Genomic DNA, 18,461 nt, shown 5'->3' on the forward strand with positions numbered 1-18,461 from the left:
TAATTAAACTCTGCTCATGACCGTCTTAGCTTTGGAACTTCTTCTATTAATAAACGATTTACTAACATTAACAAAGCATGCCAAAACTGTACTCATTACAACTCCCTTTATGCAATATTGGGTTAACCGTCCTAGTTAACATTTGTGTTCTTCTCTCAAGAAGAACAAACTATTATAATGAATATGGGCAATACCAAACGTGTAACAGTGAAAAGTAACACTGTTGCTGCTGGCAAGGCTAGAGAGGATTGCTGGAGGAAAATTGCAGATAGTGTAATATGTAAAGTAAATGGGCTTATCACAGCCCGTCTCCTCACCAATCAGCTATGGAAAAATGGTATCACTACTCCACCGCTCATTTATTCTAATAACCTTTAGGGGTAAAATCACATCTCCAAAATCCAATATGAACAAAAACATTGCATTCAAATGAATGACAAGTAATAAAAGGAACTGTACAGGGGGATTCTATTGAATTTATAGATAGTAGGCCTAAGAAGGGTTGTTAGCAGGGCGACTGTGTTTAGAGACTGGCGCCACTTTGCTTTCTGTGATGATTTAATATAGCCTATCAGACTAAGTAAATGTTTGTAGCGTTTCCAGACCATTTGGCCACTATAAAAAAAGCAATCAAACAGCAGGTGGATTCCTAAGAGTGATTTATGCAAAAAATATTGCACCCATATTCCCATCACCGCAGTCCCGGGGAATATAAGCCAACTTTGTGAATAGTAAATCTTAATAGCTTCAATGTGGAGACGTAGTATTGTATGAATGAAAAGTATGAACACTCCCATATGTGCAAATCTGATAGCCTGAGCATAACCTGTTGAACATAACCTGCAGGTTAGATGTTCAGCCTAAGTTACTATGGTGATGTACCCCGCTGAAAAGTGAGCCACCATCATGAGACTGAAAAGCCAGGGTTAAGCCCAAAGTTAGCTCACTAACCCACTAATCTCACTTCATGGGAGCTGGAAGTTAAATGCATTTTTCAGTCTTTGAAGGGTTTCATTCCAAAACACTATATCCATTAGGATAAAATATCATTGACCATATAAATTGCCCAAACACTGCCTAGTGTTTCAACATTCTTTCACTTTTTTTTTTCCTTATGGTGACATACTGTATATATACAGTATATGTGCACTGGTTAGGGTTGACATTGGGTTTAATAAACAGCTTGTCTGCACAGATCTGCAGATATTAGTACATGTTTTGTTATAGTAAATTATAAATGAATATCATACATGGCCATTATAAAGTGAGTTATGAGGTTTGTTGTTCAAATGGAAAACATTAGAGCCTTTTCTCTTTTCCACTTTTTCAGTGAAATCTTCTATGGGGCCAACAAACTGAAAGTGTCTTTATCAAAGGTTTGCTTATTTGTGCCATAGGAAATTATTTTTACTGTACACATAAAATTAGCAGTTCTGCTCAACAAAGTACAGATTTTGATTTGATTTGTGTAAAGTAACCATTTTCATTGCAATTGTAATTTTTCCATACAGCAGGATTTAAGTGATTCTAACAGACAAATGCTTCTGTGCAGATTGACATGATTGATTTCAGAGATAAATGGTGATAAGGGCCTGAAGGGATTTCTCTCTCAGTTTGCGCCATGACGTTGAAGCAAACAACTGACACGCAAGACCTCTCAATTCCACGTTTATTTGGCATCAAACAAAATCCAATAAAACCTTTAAGAAATAACAGTTTGCACCATCACCAAAACATCACTATCTTCTCTTTAATTTCTCCCACTAAAAATGTAAAACTAGAAGGTCAACATCAATAAAACGCAAGCATTAGGGGTGGGGAGTGAATACATATCAGGAAGGCGACAGCTTCTGACAGGCAAGTCAAAAAAGGCAGCAATCTACTCCTAAGGCTCTTTTTAAAGAAGGGGTTGGGAGAAAAGTTACAGTACACAACACAGATTAAAGATGCACATTGAAGAAGAGGGTTCAGAAATAGGTTTTCCTGCGTCAAGATGTCACCCCTCTGAATTCTAACATCTTACTTTGTCCTTTCTCAGCCCACAAATCAACCCTAAAAAATAATTTCACATGACGGGATGCTTCAACTTTAACCACAAAACCACAGTGAATCTTCCTGGGAAAACCATCTCCACTTGACATTCCTTTTTTCGGCAAAATTTGGTGACACACATCATTTGAGAGATATGTGCGAGTGTTTTTATGATATATGTTATTGAGGAGAAATAAAGTCTCGTTTACACCGTTTTCCCCCGTTTAAATCATTTTTTATTGCAGGCTTCAGGTGGGAGTCCATTCAGCTACCCCATGCCCACATCACACCTGCCCAATCAGCTTACTCGCAGATCTGCCACTGGCCAATCAGAATCACCATATGATTAAGGAAAAGATTTGAGTAAAACAGGAGTGGCCATTTTGATGAACCCATCCATCTTAGCCTTTTTGTCCCGTGGTGAAGTCCAACCAGCAGCTTGTTTCATGAACCAGCTGTGTGCTTCAGAGGGCAAGTCCTCACTTCTGACTATATTCTGCCTCGTGATGGAGTTTAGTTTGCTCAACAGGACGCAGTGATTTTTATGGGTGGAGCTCGGTAGTGGGTGGTGCAGGTGAGGGGGGAAGGCATCTCAAAGCCGATGGTGAGGAGGCCTTCACCACTGTGACGTTCCCTCGCTCCTTCCCCCCCCCCCGTCTCGGGCAGCTTCACCCATTTAAACCCCTGAAAGGAGACGGGGCTGCAGACCCACAGAGCGTTGTGTTAGCTGGATCGCCGATGGTTGGGGGAGTGTGGTTGCAGCGGTGCTACAAGGTTGCTGCCCCCAGGTCGGGTGCCCAGGAGTTTGGGGGGGTGGGCTAAGCATCCGCTCCCCCCTTCCTCCCCCCAGTGTGGCCCGGTGCTGCTGCTCCGACGCCCCAGACCCGCTGGATTCTGGTGGATCTCCAAGCCTTTGCTGGACCAAAGAGATGAAGCGCCGTAGTGTTCACACCCAGGCCGTCCAGCCCTCGTACAGTTGGGCCAGGTTGTCCATGTTGGTGGCCTCTTTGATGACAAAGTCCACCTAGAGAGGAAACATCGGGACACACTGGTTCAGCTCCATGAGGCCACGGGTCATTTAACAGGAACCGGCATCACACACATTTGGAATCAGAAAGGTTATCGTCAAAGTTCCCTGAAAAGCCACAAAGTTCAACAAAAGCTGTTTAAAGCTACACTCGGCAACTTCACATGGCAGTGGCCCTAATTGGCAGTAAGAGGTTACCTTCTGAAAAATTTCAACTACAATAGCCAGAATTCTTTTGGGTGATGTCAGTAAACTTCACGTAGGTCTGGCCTGCCTGTGATGCTTTATACTAAAAGGACCAGAGAGGACAAGATCTAACGTTGGTGAGCCCAGCATTCTCTGGATGGAGCACTGGCTCACTGCTGTTTAGGAGACACTTTTGAATTTCACTCTCAAGTTTGGATTTGTCACTTCCTGTGGGGAGAAGATTTCCCACTAGTGACCATACTGACACGAGAATCTGGGGGATGGGATGGGATGCTCTTCTCTGTTAAAGCCACACTTTTAGGCTGATAAAATGGTTGGATTTAAATATAAAAATCTTGCCAGATGCAGTTGAAATTCTGTCTTTAAATGATATGTCAAAGACACAGGCATGCGTCTGTGTGTGTGTGTGTGTGTGAGAGAGAGAGAGCGTGTGTTACCTGCTCAGTGACGCTCATCCTCCTGTTAGGGTCAACGTCTCTGCCCTCCAGCTTAGCTTTCACTCTCTTCCACACACTGACAGCATAGGAGTTCCTCTCCTGGACGGCTGCAACACAACAACCACATCAGGCTGACGGCATTGGGAAGGCAGGTTTTACAGTGCACTTTGATTTCACTAAAATACATTACACTTGCAGATTTATGCTGCAAGTGTAATGTATTTTTGACTTTCCAACATTTCCAGAAGGCAGCATAACAAAGGAGGGCAGTAAGTGTAGAGGCGGGTGGTACCTCGTCCTGTTTTGGGGTCTCGTACAGCCCTCTTGGGACTGGGGTGTAGGCCTTTGCTGGTCATCAGCAGCGTGCTGGGTGGAGTGTCAGCAGGGGTGCCTAGGTTACGAGGCAGGGCCTTCCGTGCATTCTGGGACATGGAGTCTGGCTGAGTCTTCACCCCGCTGCATCGAACAGCTGGAAGCCAACCGGACACCACCACATGAGAGATCACACTTAACAAGCACTTATTCCAATACACAAAGATCTTTGAGCAACACACTTTAATTTGATAGTCCGATGCTGATACTCAACTTAATATCAAGTGACTAAAATGTTTCACTAAAAAGTCTACTGATACTCAATAGTGTGAAGAGTAGTTTATAGATATTCAGTGTCTGGGTTAGGGTTCCTCGTAGGGTTGGGGTTAGGGTAAGATATAGGGTCAGGTTAGGGTTACCATAGTCCGTAGAGATGCAGCAAATAGGCAAGGGACACTTTTTTGAACTGGCACTACAGGGCTGTTCCACAAAGTGAGATTACTGGTTAAGCCAGGCTTATTTTCAGGAAATTCAGTTCCACAAAGCAGGTTTAATTAAACTTGAGCTAGGTTACCATGGAAACCTTTGCTTCCAAACTAGCTTGGTCCAACGGTTGGGCTAATTTTCAGGGTTAGTCTGTGTTTTAAGGTTGTGAATGTGCAATTATCTTGACTGTTCAAAACAGGCTTGATTACCTGGAAGTTTGGCGTTGTGGAACTGCTTAATCCTGGATTGATTTGTCAGGTTAACTCAAGTCAAGCCTTTCATGTTAAGCCCCGCTTTTCTAAGCCTCCTTTGTGGAATAGCCCCTTGATAGTTGAATATCAACATTGGACTATCCAAATAAAGTGTTACTTGGAAGCACTTTACATTATGGTACACAAATTACAGGGTAATAACTGTGTAATTACAGAGAAATGATCAGAAAGTAACTGGCAATTTCTGGTAATAACAAGTAACTATTTCATAAATATGTGTAATTTCTCAGTTAAATGGCAGTAGTTTCTGGTGATAACGGGTAACTATTAGCATGATAACAGTACTACATTATGTAGCAAGTTATGTAGTCATTACTGAACTAGGAAGCTGTCGGAGCCGACAGCAAGGGTATATCCCAGAAATTCCCCAATCCTCGAAGGCCCCATTAAGTCAAATGTAATAAAAAGCCATTCAATAATCACACAATGAGACTCCAGGGTTAATCTTCCCAATTATATTGGTTGTATGTCCCAACTATTTTTATTTCGCCAAATAATAAAATGTTTCCTTCTGGGCTAATCTAAAGTTAATTATATTATTATTACTCCTAAACATTCCAAAATGAATTGATGTAATCCTCTAGGGATTGTCTCCCCAATAATAAAGGCTATGTACCGTAACTATTTTTTTAACACTCAATAATAAATTTAACTAATTACATATAGCCGCTAGCGGCCATGGCTGGGTTCATGCCAGTACAGCAGCCAGAGCTGAAACGTGGAAGTTTGCATTAAGATTACCGTCAGTTTTGTCATATTAGGCTGTTGAGCCATCAGGCCCCAAGCTATCAAGTTCTGATACTGAAGAATGTAATAGCAAGTTAAAAGGTGTCAATATCCAACTTCGTATTGGCTTTACTGTGTTTAGCTGTACACTCACAATGCTGCTGTTGGGCAAAATCTGGTCGGATCTGTATGGAAATTGGTGTGCATGTTCCACATAAAGCTTGGAACAGGATTACCAAGTTTCATAGTGATTGGTGATTGGTGATTGGTAATCGGTCAAATGGTGTTGGAGGGGATGTTAAAAATGTGTACTTAAATAATTCACAATATCACAAAAATTTTCGAGGCGAGTCCTTATGGCAAATTTATAGAGTATGGTTAGGTGGACATGTGTACCAAGTTTCATGTAAATCGGACAAACGGTGTGGGAGATACAGCCCTTTAAACTTTTTAGTTTTTGACCTTTAATTATAGCGCCACCATCAGGCCGATGGGGGGCATATTTCTTGTGGGTCTAATTGAAGCCATACTAGACCATGGTGCAAAGTTTCATGGCTCTAGCATTTACCATCTCACGGGAAATTGAGCCCAAAGAGAAAAACAATAATAATAAAAAAGTAACAGTACAAAAATTAATTGATTAATTTATTAATAATAATCACAGAAAGTGCAAACTTCATACAAATCTCCACAATTGCCTGAACAATTCTCCTGACAAATTTCAATACAATATAATGCACCATTGGTGAGATATGGGTCCAAATAGCATGGAGAATAATTTAATCAGTTAATTAATAATAGTTATAATAGAGTTCTTCCTCTAGGGGTCATCAATGTCCATACCAAATTTGAAAAGATTCTTATAAAAACTGTTCAAGTTATCGCATTCACACGAAGGATCTGCGGCAGACGAGACGGCGGCGGACATGGTGACGGGTGGGGTGAATCCATAACATCCCTGAAACTCACATTTCGGGGATATAAAAATGTAATGCTTGTAACTTAATATTTGTATTGGCTTGATTAATGGTTACGCATAATGAAATAAAATTTTACATGTAAAGCTACAACACTCTTCACACAGTTTCAGCACTTCATTTTCAGAGCTACGGCTCCTGGGATTTCTGTCAGTGTTCTGTCGGGGGATCAGTTTGTAACTTCAGGTTGTGTCAGCTTGTATTTGAAGTCCTGTAAACTTATGGGGCCTGGAGCCAGAGCCATTTGCTCTCGGGCCAGTGATCTGCCCTCCGTCTGTATCCAAGCCAATTATATGCCTTTCACACTGAAACTGTTGTCATTGGCTGGGCTTCCTATCAATCAATCAAGGGAACAACAAAGATGGCCGCTGCAATGCGAACGCATTTCTATTGAGTTTTTTTGACCATACTTATCTCTCGTTGATGTCATCGCTGGCACCATAGTTTATAGCTGTTAGACGCTCTGTTTAAAGAGGAGATGTGGTAACTACCTCATCACCCTAATGAACCAAGGAATAAAGCATCTACAGAGTAAAATCAGTGTAATATTGAGGTATCAAGCTTGTCTTTACTTGGCAGTACATTTTTGATGGTGTTACCTAGTACTTTCATAACTGGGTAACAATATTATAACAACCTCATCTGTCTGACTAAAACATGGAAGTTCCATTTAAGAGAGAATGAAAGGACCAGTAAGCAAATGTTTCAGTTATCATGCTAATAATTACTCATTATCACCAGAAATCACTGGCATTTAACTGAGAAATTACACATTTTAATTTAAAAAAAAAAGGCATGTGTGTGTGGTGTGTTTACAAGCAACAGCTGAGTGAGTGCCCCAGCCTTGTGAGATTAGTCTCTGATGTGACAGAGATCAATTTCTATACACTGACCAACTTTTTATTTTGTGGCGGCGGTGCCGATATTGTGACAGTCCACCACAGATGAGCCTATGTATGGAAAACGCTGATAAAATCCTATATCCCAGTAATGTATGGAGATAATCGCCCAACCTTAGTGAATAGGACTCATGTACAGTCCAGGAAGTCCATACCTGCTGCAAAGCTCGTCTGTGCTGTAGAAACAGGACTGGCACATTCACTGTCTCTGTCAGTCACCAGCGGGGAGGCAAAGCCCACCAGCCCATTATACACACTGTATGGAGAGACACACACACACACACACACACACACACACACACACACAATTTATACAGGAGCAGATGAAATATGGGAATGATGCCATGTTGACCAGTGTGGAACACCTTGCCCAAAATTCTTTGGGTAAAAATAGGATTTTGTACAGAAACATTGCATGTTTCTCCTCTGAAAACAGAAAAGCAATCCTACAATCCATATTCATGTCTGTTCATGTCTGATTATGGAGACATTTTGCCTCTACTCTGAAGCCACTGGATGTAGGTACAGGAGATACATTTCACACTTAACCATTGTGATTTATGACAAAAAGTTGGCTGGTCTTCTTTAACAATGAGAAGGGAAATGTATTGCATTACATTTATCTATAAGGCTCCTTTTACCTCACATCTCTACTGCCTTTTAAATCCAGCAATTATGATACCAGATCACAGGAGTGGTTAGTTTACTTGGTTTCTGCCACTATACTGTATTATGTATTTTCTTATTTTTAATTTCATGAATGTTTGTTTTTATTCTCAGGTCTCTCTTGAATCTCAATTAGGATACCTGATTAATAAAGTATAATTTAAAAATGTTTAAGTGTGTGTGTGTGAATGAGAGTGTACGTATGTATGAGAGTGTGTCTGTATCAGTACCTCTGGCTCTGGGAGTGCAGCTCCTTCAGGGTAGCAGGGATCTCCTGTAGCAGGTCCAGCTGCTCCTGGCTGCGAGGCTGCCCACTGGCCTGGACCACTGTGAACAGGACCAGCTGGATGTTGTCCTGCCATGCTTTGTACTCCAACAGGAAGTGACGCACGCTGCCCTCGTATGCCATCTCCTCGCCCTCTGCCACTGCCGCCTCCTCATCCTGTAGGAGAGGATACACACAGTGGGACGACTCCTGGGTTACAGCTAAAACATGATGGTCGGTAGGGTTTAACTCAGCACAAGCCTTTTGACTGGAGCGTGGCACAAATGGAGCAAGTGTCTGACACTTTCTGCCTGTGCCTCCAGGGTATCGCAGCACTATTTTTCATCCCAACCAAACCTGATTATCAGGTCACGATGGACCATGATTGAAAACCACTGGCATAACTCATAACAGATGAAGAAAGAAGGCATATAACAGACGATTAGCTAAGCAGTGCAGCCACTGCTTTTTGTGCACTTGAAACACTGGACGCCTGGATCTTTAGTATCCAGGTAATGTTAGCCAGCAGAGCATATGTGTGTGTGGTAGCTGGACCTTCAGTGTTTGGCCTACCTTGGCCATGGCTCTCAGCAGGTGCTTGACATCAGCCAGTTGGCGGTTGTGGTTAGACAAGATGGTCTTGATGGAGTCAACCAGGAGCTGCAATGTCTCTCCACAAGACTCCAGCTGCTGCTCCCTATCCTCCTGCGACCCTCGCTGGACGCTCAGCTCCTCCTCCAGCTGCTTCTGGGCACAGGCCAGCCAATCAGGGCTGCCGATGGGCAGGTCCAGCACTGGGCTCTGTGGTGGTCAGGGGAGAGGAGGGCTTACTGGTCTTGAAATACAGGGTATATAGAGAGTCTATATAGTTGCCTCCCAAAAGTAACTTCTCATTAGGGCTGCACAATATATCCTGCGATGTCAAGTAAGGCAAATGAACTCAAACACGTCATGCTACAACTTTTTTGCTGCTTGATACAAAAGGAAAACTCGCACGGTTCTCATTTTCCATGACTAACCTACAAGAGAAGTCTGTCTGATATAACATCATTTACTCCGATTTAAGGGTTTGTTGTAAGAGTAGCGTATGTTACCTTTCCAGCTTTCGCAGCTCCGAACTGTAGTTGGGAAGCCTCTGGTGTTGTGCTAGCCTATTTTAGCTTAGCCTGGCTCGTAGCTGGTAACAAGCTTTTTACTAAGAGTCCGGACCAACTCTGCAGTGGAGAACTGGCACTTTATTTCGGTACAGCAGCGAACATAATGCACGGCCTCTCGGTGACGTTCTAAGCTCCTTTCCCGCTAACTATGGTAACTTTACTCACTCAGTTGCATCCTGCAACTCATTCTGGCTGCGGCTAAAAACACACTCACTTCCTACTACGTCACCCGCGCAAGTTACCCACAAGGCCACCTTCTTAAAGGGGCAAGGCTTGATAGAGCTATTCAAGTCATTTGGTGAAAATTCCTGTATTTTTTCATATCGCAATATATATTGCAGGAAAAAAAAAATATTGCAATGTCAGTTTTTTCCAATATCGTGCAGCCCTACTTCTCATGTTTTTGGACAGGAGTGTAGGCTCTGTACCTAACTGTTAAAGGTCAGAGGTCAAACCTACCAGTCTGTGCAGCAGCTGAAGCTCCAGTGGTGACACTGTGCTGCTGAATTGGGTGGCATAGGAACAGGTCTGCTGGCAACGCTTCAGCAGCTCAAACAGAGCTGCATCCATGTTGAGGGCCTCAGGGGACCGAGTCCGAAGCCCTTCAAAGTTCAGGATGGTGGAGCACAAGAAGGTGACCTGGAGAAAGATGGCAGTAGTCCATCACTTTCTCTACCAAACAAAAATGATCATTAACCACCAATCAAATGCTGTGGCTGCTAAGTATGTCTATTCTACTAGCCACTTTGGAAGGAAAACAAACATTGCTTTAGAGATTATTTCCGTTTCAAAAATGAATTTGGCTGGTAAAATAGTGTAAGTAGCTGGTGAAGTCTGGAATACACCGGCCACAGTGGCTGATGTATTCTACTGTGAAAGAGTTTGCTCTCCTAATCCAAGTCACTTTAATCTTACAAATGGTCTCTCAGAAATTTTCAGTAATGTTAGTGATGTGCTCATACCTGGCTGGTGCGCTGGTTTTCTCTGGCCACCATTGCCCGTCTCTCTCCGATGGTCATCTCAAAGTCCTGTAGGACGGGGGCCAGTGCCGGGTTGGCCCCCCCGGCCCACTTCAGGCGCTGCTCGATGCTCGCTTCCAGCGACGCCAGCTTTTCCTGAGGACACCAGCAATCAAACACAGGACATGGACTTGTTGGTTGGTGATAAATTTAAAGCTACATCAGGCAAGATAAGAATCGAGCTGTTTTAGCAGCCGAGATTGGAGAGCATCCCATTTTCTCAATCCCCTAATTGAGACACCGTAGATTCGGCCTATTAAATTGTGCTAGTGGGTATGGTCCCTGGTGGGAAATCTTCTCCACACAGAAAGTGATAGACCAAAACCGGTATAAAGAGATCACAGACCAGCCAGCTTGGGAAACATGAGCATGCTGTGTGCAGTTTACTAACATCACCTTACAGGATTTTTGCGTATGGAAGTCCTCAATATTCAAACAGTTACCTCATATCGCCATTTGCGGCTCCTAACATGCCAAAATTGTACAGTATAACTTTAATACCCCTTACATGTTACCTTTTCCATTTCACAGGGCTTCAAACTAACAGGATCCTGACAGCTCTGGGACACAGAGAGGAAAGGCTATTCCTGTTTATCACGTTTTCTTGAATCAAACCCACAGTCTGTTGCTGCCTCAAGATGACGACACTGGATTGATGGATACTTACACAGTGGATGTGAAGCTCAATGGGCCTCATTCGCAAAATGTGTGTACAATCAGATTTGATCTTAAAGTGTACTTATGAACATTTCCCCAAACATTTCGGCATTCATCTTTTTTTTTCTCACGTGAATTTATTTTTTGGTACAATCAAAATGCGTGAGGGCAGATACGCTGAGGAGGTTTCTACTTAGAAAGTTTTATTCTTTATGCAAAGTCACTTAAAGTAATTACAGACCTCATATTAACAAAGTGTGTTTAAGGCCATTTGTAAGCCTACTGATAACCATGTTAAAAAAGGTAGACCTATATGAACAAATTCATAGGGAATAAGTGATTAATTATGATATAAAGACCCTCGAGTGCACAGCCAAACCCGACAATGGCGCATTTGCTGTTATTGGAGAAGCCTTGAGGATTATCATATATCAAATTCCCATATTCTGCAGTAGAACAGACCAGTTGTTTTCTAATCATTGGGGCCCAAAATGCTTGATTTTGCGGTGGCTTGCAATGCAATTCCTGATTTTTTGTGTGTTTTTTACGATAAAATTGCAGGAATGGGTGAAAATTGCAAAAATAATTGCGATTTGTTTTTTTTTAAAGTGATTTTGTCTACCTCTCCTTCTCTCATTCACACACACTTGCTTGGATCTAAATCGCAAATTCCTGGAGGGACTGAACAGACTCAAATAAAAAGCAATTTCCATGCTATTGCTGGCCTGCCAAACATCATAGGAGCAATAGACTGTGTGCATCAAAGCGCCATCTCCAAACACGTTTCCCTATTTGAATTGCAAACAATAACACACCATAAGCACTAATACTGCCAGGGTTAGGGGTTCCACTCCCACAAGGGTGACCAATACTAAAACGCATGCACTCACAGTGTTGTAAGGGTGTTTGGATTAAAGCGACCACCAGATGCCATATGTGACGTGATGCTGACCTGAACGGCTGCGATGGCGGCCTCATCCTGACTCAGCTTGTACAACTTCTTCTTCATATTGCTGAGAATGATGGAGCGAGGAGGAAGACTGACGCTCAGTGGCTGATTACTGGGTCCCAGAACATCCTCATGCTGCCACTGGAGGATGGACACACACACATAGAGACACATAGAAATGTGGTAGCAAATGACGGTCATTGTTCCAGATTAAGGCTTTAATGAGGCGGTAACTAATATTTGTGGCCGGATTATTGCCACATTCACATCATGTCAGATTTACCGTAAATGTGAGCAGTCGACTGGGGAAAAAAACATTCACACCAGCCTCCAGAGTAGTAGGGAAGAGAGAGGAGGAACAAGAGAAGTAGGACATGTGGGATTTTTTTTGCGGGCTCCAATCTCCCACTTAAGAGTCATAAATTGCGGAAGTGTGTCAACACAGGCAGAACATGGCAGCCCAAGGTAATAAAAATAGAAAATCAGTTTTATTCTGACTAACACAATCAACTCTACTTATGAAAAGCAAGCAATCGCCTATCTGGTGCAGTTCATTTCTGGTTGATTCCAAATTCATAATAAAAATTATATTGAATGTGGGCATTCCAACAAGTTAAACATGTGAACTTCCAAGTTGCAGCAATGAGATGTCATCCCATTCGTCCACTTCTACCGATATGATGTCAATGCGGCATATGATCCACTGATTGGCTGGTTAAAGGCATCAGCACACAGTCATTTATGAGTACCTGGAACATGGCGATGTGCAGCTGGCTCCTTTGCAGGCTGACTTTGGCAGCCTCCAGGTTGGCGTCCAGCCTCCTCAACAGGTCCACTTTCTTCCAGGCGGTGTCGTAGGAGGAGGCCAGCACTGTGGCGCGGTTCAGCAGCAGCTGGGAGACCCGGCCTGACGCCAGGCTCTGTTCTACTGCCTTCTTACAAAGCTCGTCCAGGGACACCTTCAGAGCCAGGACAGACAATGTTTTAGGGTCAGATTCAAATGCTGCTTAGTCTGGGAAGTAGTGAGCTTTTCAATCAGTCTTCTATTCTACAAACTACTTCCACAGATAAGTAAATCAATTGTAAATATGGAAATATGGTTTCCACTTGAACAGGGTATCAAGTGCAGGTTTCAGAAAGCCTAATTTGAGGCTTTTTAATGCTACCTGGCCCACCTAAAAGTGAAAAAAGAAAAAATTTTAAGGCCTCAAATTTCGATAAATAATTTAAAGACTTTTTTCAGACTTTTTAAGGACCCATGTATACCCTGTTGAATACACGCCTATACAAGCCTCGACCAAAAAGTTACTTCCTTCATATAGCACAATGTTATACCAATGTACCCTACCTGTTGTGTCTCTTCAGGGTCACCCCTTACTCAGCCAAATAAAATAGAGTGAAACCAGATGTGAAAAAAATCCACATTCTTATGTATAACATACACACACAGTGGTCTTGCCTTGCTCTCGGCTCCGAAGTCTTTGGCCTCCACCTGGGCAACGAGGTCGAGGCCGAGGGCTGACAGGGTGCTGCAGAGCGCCAGACCGAGGGCCTGGCTGGGCAGACCCATCAACATCTGACGAACAAACTCTGCTGTGAAAGCCTTGATGGGCCGGGTCATCTGGTCCTCGCTGACGACTGCCACGCCTGGCCCTGTCGCTCCAGGGCCCCGGTACAGTGGCTTCCCCAAACCCACCGGCCCATTGGAAGGTGACGGGTCCTCAGCTGGGGGACAACTACCTGATCACGGAGGGTTCATCGAATACTGGTCAGACAACAGGCTAAAATAGGATACTAGAGAATTTCCTCAACACCAATATGTGATATGTACCAACAACTATGTATAATATGTCAGAGATCAAATCATTTTTTTATTTTTTTTAAATCAGCAATTTATACAAATTACAACAGTCTTGCTAGACATTTCACAGAACAGAAACATGATTTTCTGTTCATGATTTTGCTTCGATGATCAATTGACAAATGAATGAGAAGTATATGCCAGATGTGTTAGTTAACTGTTCTGTGGTCCATTTTGACCAGTGGTACATTTGTCCTGACCATGAGGGGCAAATAACTATATTCAATTTAAGTTTATCTGTTGATATCACATGTACTCAAGCCTTGAAATTATTTATAATATCACCCACAAAACAAATCCTCGATATTTTGAATAACGGACTGCCCTTCCCCTCACTTCCAAGAGCAACTGAAAGTGTCTAAGTGTTGCAAGGATTTGCAAGGACACCAATGAAAATATGGACTGATAACCAGATGCCAATTCACTTCCATTGATAGCTAGTCCATTATTGGGAAAAATATCAATACAGACACCCCAACTTTATGGTCATTACATATTTGTTTATAATCAAACAAAATATATTAAAGTATTTTTGTCATTTGAATAATATACTGTTGAGTTTATACAAAGTTTTTATCTATTCTAAATTATTATTCTAAATTATCTTATATTTCTGACCCCCCTCTGTCACCAAACCAAAAGTCTTTGTGGGCCAAAATGGCCCGCGGGCCACAATTTGGGCACCCTAGCCTTAGTGCCTATGTGGCAGTGGTGGAGAGCTCTTACCGGAGAGAGTCTGTGCAAATGAGGTGCAGAGTCTGAAGAAATCCCTGATGGTCTGCAGCCTCTTGATGAAGAAGACCTCGTCCAGGAGCTGTCGCTGAGCTAGGCTGTCAAAGAAGTGGAGCTGGGCGGCCCGAGCCTCCCGCAGTACATCCACCTTCCTCCAGGCTGATGACACCTCCAGAGAACTCAACTTGACCAGCCAGAGAAGATGGGGAGTGTGGGAAAATAGGGAAAGGACAGGTGAGTTTTATATATTGTATACCTTGAAAAAACTTGTATTCAACCACGGAATCACAGAGAAGGGCTTTCATTTACAGATGGGTCAGGAGAATCAGTGTACAAACACTAAACATTTGCCACAAGACAAGATCTAATGTAACTATCCCTTGTGTTATTCAACTAGGTTCAGGGCCTACATAAAAATTGGTCTTGGAAGAAAGAATACATAACACCATGTCATTTAAGGCCTATTGTTAGTTTTACTACACTTTAAGGAAAAAAAGTGGGCGCTACCTTCTCAGTGAGCTGTCCGAAGGCCGTCTCTAGCTGGGCGAACATGCCATCGAACGCCACCAGAAGCATCTGGCCAGCGGACATCTTGGGTGTGTCCTGGCCTGGCCCATCCATGCTGCGAGGCTGGATCAGCTCAGAGTACTGGGCACGCAGCATCCTGAGCACGCAAACAAATGCCAGTTAAGCATTAGCCATGCCAGTGTTGGATACATATACTAATATCAGACAGTCCTACCACAAACCCATATCCCAAACTGCACAATAACATTAAAAGCCCTTCTTGAGCTGCATGTATTTTCTCCTATGTTTACCAGCATTGTTTGCAATCAGTCCAAGCCCATGCTGAAGTGTATTGATCAAATGCATGACAAGTAGAATTCAATACACAAATCACAGAAACTGAATGTGTTGCACTCTCCTTTCCATTTACATATGGTACTTTTAAAAAAGGTACATAACTAACCTATGACCTTTATTGGACGTATCTCCTCCTACAAAGTCTCTGGCACAGCCATCAAACTACTGCATAAAACCTTTTCATCTCAGGTGAAGTAATTACAGCAGATATTTGATAAAGTGTAGTCACTTATTTTAGTATCATTTGTCTGTAGTTATCTGATCTCTGCAGAATTGGTTTGGTTAAATGTCTGTTCATTCATAAAAAATAAAAAAAAAATCAGAATGACTATTCAACTACTAAGCTCCAGCCTCCAACACACAGGCTGACTTGTAAGCTGCTGAACAGCCAATGACCATGTGTGGGTCGCTGAAGCAGATTAGTCTATCATATGACAGACTTGCCTTAGTGTTAAAGGAATAGTTCACCCAAAAATGAAAATTCAGTCATTATCTGTGACTGCACACTTGTCTGCTCCCAAAGTGTGTAAATTCATTAATGCCTATACACAGCTAACGAGCATGTTGTCCCTGTGGCTCGTTGAAAGGCGAACCTGGTGATGTGGAGGCAGTGGTTATGGGCGTCGGGGTCGAGGCCTGTGGCGGCCTGCAGGCTGTCGGCCAAACCCTGCAGTCCAAGACCGTCGGAGCTCTGCTCCACCAGCTGCTCCAGCTCTGCCAACATGGCCTCCAGTGTGGGCTCCCCTTTCAACATGCAGCGCAGCGCCTCTGGGAAAATGATCTGACGGAAGTTTGTGTTCAGCTCCTACAGTGAATAGAGAGACGGATCAGTGTAATAAAAAAAAAAAAACAGACACACACACACATAGAGGTTGGGTTCAATTCACTTTCAAATTTTATTCAAGAAGTGGATCATTATCAAGATTTAAATAATGGAAAACTTTTGTTTGAGAAACTTGTCATATGGGCTCGGTCAAGCAGAAGTGAACATCTGTGGCTCTCATTCCTCTGAAGTTGCTTACCCAAGCTTTAAACTGTAATACCAAATGAAAGCGTTTGGAAAGACCTATCCAAATATGTATGGTATAGTAAATTAGCCTTCATCCTTAAAAAGTTATTTCACTAAAACAGCAAAAATGTGACCCGTTACCTCTTGACCGAGCCCATATCCAACCAAGTGAATGCTCTGCTTCCATTTGTAATTGAATTCACAGTGCGGTCGGTGCTGCACCCACCTGCAGGCAGGTGTAGACGGCGTTGGCCAGATAGACTGCCTGGGTAATGGCTGTGGGTGCTGGGAGCTCCAGGTCGTGGGGTAAGAGCAGGCAGCGCTGCAACAGGGTTGCCAGAGCACTGACATTACCGCTCATACTGCAGAGCTCCTCCAGGAACCAGGCTCCATCCCGAGATGTCAGGTCCAACAGCTGCTCTCCAGCACTGGCCGCTGCCCCCTCCATCACCAGACTACGCCTGGGACACAAACACGACTCTACATTGACACATCACTGCTAATGAACAGTTCTAAAATGTGTCAAAATGACACCAGGAAATGAATTTTTAAGGTACATGAAATCCAGCTGTGTTTAGTAAAGTAGATAGAATGCATATTGTACTACGATCCCTGTTCTGGATTATGCACATGCAGCACAATGAAACCTGTCATTACATGGTGAAAAACGTTAAGACCTCTAATAACTGGATTTAACACATTTTAATACTTTTAAGGCCTTACAATTCTATGATTTATTTCAAGGCTTTTTAAAGGACCCACAGATACCCTGTGCTGTGCTCATTTTGGCTCACAAATTATTATACCAATAAGCTTTTTCTCTCTTTTTGTGGGCACTGATTAACAAGGCAGTGTAAAACAGCTATTTCCATAGGACCTGCAGAGTGTGCAGAGGGCAGAGGTGATGATGCCAGCCAGGCTGAGGGAGCCTGGCTCTCCATTGTCCCGCAGGAAGACGGCGATGCAGCGCTCAATCTCCTGCAGCTGCTCCTCACAGGCTGCTCCCGTTGTGCCTTCGGCCTTGAGCCGCTCGGCTTGGCGCATCACCCACCCGTTGGTGTCAGCTGCCTGGTGCTGCAGGGCCAACTCTACGCTGGACAGGAACTGGCAGGAGGCTGCAGGAGGCTGGGGGGTAAACAGCACCTCGTACCTGGAGAGGGGAAAGGATTCTTAAAGGTGCAATAAGCGATTTTCCGACCACTAGAGGGCGACAAAAATAGTTGTAAATAAAGCACAGCAAAGCCACTGCACTACGAGGGTTACTAAGGCCTGGCCTATGTCCCGCTGAAGGTTACGTGTCCCGCAATGACAAGTGAAGAGGTAGGTAGCAAGTTTACTTGTTTAACAAGTTTACTCACTCGCTTCATCCATTCCGCCATTATGAGAATTTTTTTTCCGGAATGGGAGGGGGTGAGGGCCACTTTTAAGGGAGATGCCAAGCTAGTTTTGAAAAAATGAAAAGCTACTGAATGGCCCGGGAGGAGCTTTGTTCCGGAGCGGAATTTGACAACAAGCTTTAGAAAAGAGATGAAAACAGCAACACGCTGGCCCACGTGTGGATATTGGTTTATATCATTATGTCTCAATGAAATCTCCACATAGCACACATTAGTTTCAGGATTGGTTATGAGGTCTGATGTTGCTTATTGCAGGTTTAAGGCCAATGCCAACCAGATGCATTTGTTCGTTTGTTTGAGCCGTGTGTTGGAGCCAACATAGAGCCATTGTATTTGGTGTTGCTGTGTCTACCAGGCGCGGACGCAGTGCAGGAACCAGATGGGAGCCGCATGGCATCTTCTGCCAGTTCATTCTTTTTCAGATTCTGGTCTATTTTTGCCGAAATCACTTGCGTCTGTGAAGTGTGGAAATACACAATTTTGACATGGGTGGGTACATCTATACACAATA

The 18,461-nt window shown here is 43.3% G+C and overlaps 1 protein-coding gene across 1 annotated transcript in view; it reads right to left on the reverse strand.

Moving 5' to 3' along the window:
* Window positions 1-2,438: 2,438 nt before the first annotated feature.
* The window catches only part of smg1 (SMG1 nonsense mediated mRNA decay associated PI3K related kinase), a 95,740-nt gene continuing 79,717 nt past the window's right edge, over window positions 2,439-18,461 (reverse strand). The window contains exons 49-64 of the mRNA XM_078284825.1: window positions 17,431-17,703; window positions 16,780-17,014; window positions 16,138-16,349; window positions 15,188-15,344; window positions 14,675-14,864; window positions 13,547-13,827; window positions 12,837-13,046; window positions 12,091-12,228; window positions 10,425-10,577; window positions 9,922-10,101; window positions 8,879-9,106; window positions 8,271-8,482; window positions 7,530-7,630; window positions 3,995-4,171; window positions 3,703-3,809; window positions 2,439-3,055 (exon numbers count right to left, since the gene is read on the reverse strand). Coding sequence (XP_078140951.1) covers window positions 2,978-3,055; window positions 3,703-3,809; window positions 3,995-4,171; window positions 7,530-7,630; window positions 8,271-8,482; window positions 8,879-9,106; window positions 9,922-10,101; window positions 10,425-10,577; window positions 12,091-12,228; window positions 12,837-13,046; window positions 13,547-13,827; window positions 14,675-14,864; window positions 15,188-15,344; window positions 16,138-16,349; window positions 16,780-17,014; window positions 17,431-17,703 — 2,932 coding nt within the window. The 3' untranslated portion in view covers window positions 2,439-2,977. The remainder of the gene's footprint in view (window positions 3,056-3,702; window positions 3,810-3,994; window positions 4,172-7,529; window positions 7,631-8,270; window positions 8,483-8,878; window positions 9,107-9,921; window positions 10,102-10,424; window positions 10,578-12,090; window positions 12,229-12,836; window positions 13,047-13,546; window positions 13,828-14,674; window positions 14,865-15,187; window positions 15,345-16,137; window positions 16,350-16,779; window positions 17,015-17,430; window positions 17,704-18,461) is intronic.

The sequence above is a fragment of the Centroberyx gerrardi genome, chromosome 7, assembly GCF_048128805.1.
Source record: "Centroberyx gerrardi isolate f3 chromosome 7, fCenGer3.hap1.cur.20231027, whole genome shotgun sequence".
Taxonomy (NCBI): Eukaryota; Metazoa; Chordata; class Actinopteri; order Beryciformes; family Berycidae; genus Centroberyx; species Centroberyx gerrardi.